Source organism: Erithacus rubecula (assembly GCF_903797595.1).
Source record: "Erithacus rubecula genome assembly, chromosome: 4".
In the NCBI taxonomy this organism is placed as follows: domain Eukaryota; kingdom Metazoa; phylum Chordata; class Aves; order Passeriformes; family Muscicapidae; genus Erithacus; species Erithacus rubecula.
In genome coordinates, this window is record NC_136686.1 from 26509790 (window position 1) to 26515902 (window position 6113).

At 49.7% G+C, this 6113-nt stretch overlaps 1 protein-coding gene across 1 annotated transcript; it reads right to left on the minus strand.

The window, feature by feature from the left end:
* Window positions 1-691: 691 nt before the first annotated feature.
* BTG1 (BTG anti-proliferation factor 1) lies at window positions 692-3634 on the minus strand. Its single transcript, XM_079304641.1, has 2 exons — window positions 3118-3634; window positions 692-1972 (listed from the first exon to the last, which is right to left on the minus strand). Exons 1-2 carry the CDS (start codon window positions 3617-3619, stop codon window positions 1608-1610), a joined length of 867 nt encoding a protein of 288 aa, XP_079160767.1. The 5' UTR covers window positions 3620-3634; the 3' UTR covers window positions 692-1607.
* Window positions 3635-6113: the final 2479 nt, after the last annotated feature.

Below are 6113 nucleotides of genomic sequence, written 5' to 3' on the forward strand. Positions count from 1 at the left end.
GGTAAGGAATTTCTCAAGTGTATCTGCTGTGCTGTATACAAATGACATTAGTGTGGTGCTTAAGTGAATCACATCTCCACATCATTCATTAACTATGAATACACATATAAGTATGGGCTTCTCACTCCACCTCAGCCAACCTTTTAAGTTTGGGAAAAAAGATCAACATACCTTTTGTTGAATCCAATCTTAATGATTTCTAAAGTGAAAGTCTTGCATCTGAAGAAAGCAAAAGGCAGCAAGCTGCTCTTAAGGCTAAGGGACACTTGTCCCAACTCTTATTGTGCAGGGAATCCATCAGGTAAGAACTGAGAACTCGTGAGCAAGTAGGCCAAAATGGACATTTAGATTTGCTATATCCTTCATCAGGAAGCCAAGTAAACTTTAATCCTCTGGATTTATTCAAGTCATCTTTGGTGGATGTTATTTCTGTACCTTTTCCTCATATCCTGGAATTATTGGCCCTGGAGTTATTTCCACATTTTACAAGGTTTAAAGTGACATATACATCGTGTTCCCCTAAACTTCCCAAGCATTTATATGTGAAGTCTTCATTAATCCAGGTCTGTACCAAGTGTTCCCTAGCATCAGGGTGCCACTGATGTTCTTAAGCCTTTATAGTACCTATTTTATTTCTACTGTGAGACAAAAATAATTTAACTGATCCTATGTAATCACGACAAGAGATTAATTAAAATGCCAAGATAGGAAACAATTTATTATAGAGAGAAGAAAAATTTCTCATCCAAAATATAGAAATCTGTACAACTTTGCCACAATCAATATACATGAACTGTACAAATTTACACCAGTTCATAATTTACCAAATAAAAGATGACTAACAAAGTTCACAAAATAGATGGTGGTTTGTGGAAAAGACTTTTACCCAATTAAGAACAAGGAAATTACAAACCAGACCTCCACTTTCTAAAAATAAGAAGTTTACTCAGTCTTAGAAAACTACAAGCTAGCAAATGTACAGATAGCTGGCTGGTGCTAACACCACAGTTCAGACAGTGTCTTTATATGGTCTTTTTAAAGCCTGTTGCCATGGCAGATTCTGATCACTTGCTACTTTTGAGGCCAATGTAAAGATGTGACCATTTCCCCAGGTCATTCTTACTATTTTATCTTATGTACATTTATACATATTTGTAAGTGCTAGGTAAAAGTCTGAAAATTAAAATTTCCAGTACTATGGTGTTCATAAGTCTTGTTACTGAGCTGCCAAAAATGCTAACAATTAATAAATGTAATAGTGCAAATTTACTCTGCAAGACCTACTGCAGAGAATCACTTTATAAATACAGATCGGGGTTGAAAATTGGTGTAGAAATTAAGTCAGATGTCTTGGAGAAACTGACACTTCCTAGATCTTCTCACTCCCTAGCAAGCTGCAAACATTTTGACTCACAGGCTATTAAATCACTGAAAGGTACTGTCCAAACTATGGCACTGTCACTTTAAAGTATACCACTCTAACGTGTGCCAGATCTTCACAGCTGTGACATGGTTTAAATTCCGTAATCCATCCCCAGAGGTGCCCACCCAAAGTAAAAACCAAATTTATCCATCCATTTTAAGGTGATCCATCCACAGACTATATCTTAACCTGATACAGTCATCATATTGTAGCTTTTGGAAGGGCTAGTTCTGCCCAAGAGAAGTTCCTCCTTACAGCTTATTCTGCTGTCTACCATTTGCACGTTGGTGTTACTTTGGCTACCTCCTGCTGGTGCAGCTTCATACAGCACACAGATGGAGCCATCCTCTCCAATGCGATAGGACACTTCGTACGGGTCAACCCAGAGAGTGAGTTCGCTCGGAAGAAGCTGAAACAGTTCCTGACTGCTCAATCCAATCCGCTGTGCTGCCTGTCCAATGAGAGGATCCATTTTATGGTTGATCCGGATACATCGGTAACCTGATCCCTTGCATGGCTTTTCTGGGAACCAGTGGTGTTTATAATGTTCTATAAAATAAAAAAAACAACAAAACATTATCCTCCTTAATTCCATGTTGAAAGATGCATTCAGTGATTATCGGTCTCTTGCAAATTTCGCACCTCAAGATCTTAAAAACCTTATTATTTGAGCATCAAATGACTTAAAAGTCATTATAGGCTTTATTTCTGCCGATGATTTACATAAGTGCAATGTCCCTTGGGAAGCACTCGCACAAAGTTTCGTGCTACGTATGAAGAACATCCACGGCCAGAAAAGAGCGAAAAGCAACTTCCTGGCACTCAGAAAAAAAAAATAAAAACACCAAAATAACATACAGAACAGAAAAAATTCAAGAACTTCAAAACATCGTAAACCAGATAGATAAAAACGACCCTTTCCAGCATCCGTTTGGGATCACACCCATGCATAGCTTCTCACATTCGAAGAACACCCAAAAATAACCAGGGAGGAAGCTGGGCAGCGTTTACCGACTGACTCAGGCGGTATTTCACCACTGCTCTTCCCAGCCTGTTTTCCATGGCGAGAAACCAAGGACTTACCTCAGGAGTTTCATCCCACCCAAAACCCTATCGACCTGAGGGTACTTGTAGCCACTGTCGAGCCCACTGGGACGAAGGCTCGGAATCACAAAACCCACGGGGCAGCCAAAGATGCAAATACCCTCGGTATTTGTTCCTAAACGCGGCTGTGGGGCGGGTAAGAGACGCTTCCAGAAGAAAGGGGGAACCGAAACTCATCGTCCACCGATGAATTTTACTTGACAAAAAAAAAAAACCCAACTTCTGAGGATTTTTCCCTCTGGGAAGCGGGCGGTTCGAGCCCCTGGCGCGGAGCATCGAGCCCGAATGCTTTGTCTACGGAGGCAAGGGCTGGGGGGGCGAGCCGCCTGCGCGACGCCCGAGCCCCTTTTGTTTACAGCCCGCTCCTGCCTCCCACACACCGCGGCACGGAGGGTCCCGCCAGGGGCGAGCACGGAGCCCCGGTGTCCCCCCGCGGAGGCGCTTCAGTCCCTCGGAGGGGCCGATCTCCCCTTCCCCTCTCCGGGCGCCCGCGGAGCGCGGTGCCGCCCGCACCGCCGGCAGCCCGGCCCGGGCAGGCGGCCCGGAGCGCAGGGAGGGAGCGGCCCCCGCCGCGCCCACGCCGCCCTCACCTGCCAGCAGCTCCTGCAGGCACTGGCTGAAGGTCTGCAGCTGCCGCTCGTTCATCAGCCCCTTGGTCCGCAGGAACTTGGAGATGAAGCCCACGGCCGCGGCGATCTCACGTATCATGCTGGCCCGGGTGTACAGGGCGGGATGCATGGAGGCGGCGGCGGGCGGCAGCCAGCTCTCCGGGGCGGCCGGCGCTGGGGCGGGACGGGTCGGGACGGGGCGCGGGGCGAGCGGCGCGGGACGAGACGGGGGCGGCGCAGCTCTAACTAGGCGCGGAGCAGGCGGCGGAGCCCAGATCACATCCCGGGGGCGGCAGCCTCCGCCTCCTCTTCCTACGGCAGGGGGGCGGCGGCAGCAGCGGCGGCCGCGGCAGCGCTCCCCGCATTTCCTGCGGCGAGGGACGAAGGGAGCTGCCCGCCCTCCGCCGCTTCTTATAGCGCCGCCGACCGGAAGAGGCGTCACGGCGCCGGGGGCGCGCCGCCGCCAATCCGGTGATCGCACCATCGTGACGGCAGCTGCGGGGCGGGGCCGGCTGGGGTGGGTGACGTAATCGGCTGTAAACAAATAGAGCCGGGGGCGCGCACGGGGTCGGCGCAAGGGGCTGCGCGTGTCGGGGCGCGCGCCCGCGCTGCGGGGAGCTGTGCGCGCGGAGGGCGGGGCGCGCGCCAGTGCGGGGCGATCCCGCGCGGGCAGGGCGCGGCGCGCGGCGGGGCCGCGCCGGGAGCGGGCGGGGCCGCGGGCGCGCGCTGTCTCCGGGGAGCGCGGAGCCACGTCAGCGGCGGGGGCGGGCGGCGCGCGGGGCAGCGGGGGCGGCGCGGCCGCTCTGGCGCTCGGCCCGGCCCGGCCGCGGGGCCGCCCCACGGGAGGGCGGCGCGGCGGGACAGCTGCGGGGGCGCTCCCGGAGCGGTGATTGCTGGCGCCCGCGGGCGGCGGGGGTGATGTGTCCGTCTGTCTGTGCCCCCTCGCCGTCCCTCGGAGCGCAGGGGTGCTCCGGCAGCCCGGGCGCGGGGCTCCCTCACGGCTGTGCCCCGTGGCCTTCAGGCCGCGTCCGCAGCGGGGAGCCCTGCGCGGGGCCAGGCTTTCCCGAGAGCGGGCGGGCCCGGGTGCCGCCTTCGCCAGGCCTCGGCGACATGCCTGCGGCCATCCCCTCCCCATGGCCCTGTGCTGCTGCCCCTCGAAACCCCTGCGGGAGGCATGTGCCCGCAGGGACTGTCCGTATCGGCTTCCAGGGCTCTGTCCCCCCTTTGTTTAGCAAAAGAAACGGCGGAAGATTTCCGTTTGGTTAGTTTGTTTTGGTTTTGTTAAAGACAAAAGTGTAGCTTCTTTGATAGGGATAGGAAACCTTATTCTTTTCCAAGGGTTTGTGCCCTGCCCCCTTGCAAAGCTTCAAGACAAACAACCTGATGTCTGATACTTACATGTGAAGTTCTTACAGTTAACGATCAGAAATCAGCCCAGCAAAGGAACACACAACACACGATTTTTTTCATTAAAAATGAAATAAAGTATATTAAAGTGCGTGTGTGAAATAATTTGAATAAAAGATGAAAGTAAATGGGAGGTTGTTGTTTAGGGGTTTTTTTGGTTGGGTTTTTTTGGTTTGGTTTGGTTTTTGGTTTTTTTTTTTTTTGGCTTATCTGGTGTGAGAAATGTAACTGTATAGTGCTTTTGGTCTTTTCTCTGCACATGGGATCTGTTCTATCTTAGGCTGCCAGCCTCAGGGGACTCTCTGACTATACAAAAGGGAAATCTGCAAAACACCTTCAAAAAGTAATGCTGAGAGCTCAAACTCACAGCTTTACTGCATTCTAAAAATGTTGGGTTTTAGAGAACAGTATCATCCCTTTTCCCCCTACTAACTTCTGAGTATTACATTAACAATCATGAGCTGACCCTCTGTTCTGTGAGAAGGGAAGAGCTGCCAAACCTGGCCTGAGCTCTTGCTGCTCCTCCCAGCCATCCTTTTTTCAGTGCTTCTGTGGCATATGTGAGGTATAGCCAGAGCTCCCATTTCTGCTCTCTTCATAGGCTGGAAAGTGCTGTGCTCTTTCAAACCTTGAAGCAGCAGATGCTTCTCTCCCCTGTCACAGCAAGGTCCACCATCCTACTGGAAACTGTCACTTACCTTGTGCAAAATTTGTTGTTTGAGCATCACAATTGTATCAAAATAATTACTGGAAATACTTCAAGAAACAACAAAAAATAATATGTTTGCCACCTTTGCCTGGACCTGGGCTTTTTTATCTGGGCTACTTTCTGATCTCTTCTACATAATTCCATCCAGAATCAAATGCTCTGAAGGAGTTTTAGGAACCCTCATGTAAGTAAATATAAATATAAAATATAAATATTAAATATTAAATATAAATATAAATCCAAAATATAAGGTTTAAAATCTGTCTCCCTGCCATAACTGCCATGGACAGCAAGGCTGCTGAGATTTCAATCATCCCCCTTGAGTTGTGCTTTTAAGAACATAATGTGGCAGCATGTACTTTGTGTCACACTCAGTGAGAGGGGGAGAAATTTAAAAGATCCTTTACTATCTTTTTTTTCTTAAGGGGAAAAAAAAAAAAAAGCTTTCTGGACATCAAGGAGTTCGAGTTCCTCTCAAAAATCTCTTGTAAGTCAATAAATTCAGGACTCTTTAGCAATCAAATTTTCATAGTTTCTATTGATTCCAGATAGTAACAGCATGTATAAAACAGTCTTCCCTGTAAAAGGGTAAAATGCTGTGCATACAGATCCAGTCCACTGGTGAGGAATGAACTACCTTGGTGTTCACTGCTTGCAGCCACCAAGCTGTCCAAGTGTGACTTCAAGGCCAAGGCTTGAGATGCCTGCCAGGAGGATGTCATCCCTATCCATGGCTGTGAATGAGGTAACTGGAGCTGCTGATGCTGTTTTCCCAGTTCAGGCAAGTCCATTTCCATCTCAGTCAGCAAAGGACCTGCTGCCATTTCCAGCCTGTGAAATTCTCCCAAAGGTCCTCATCTTT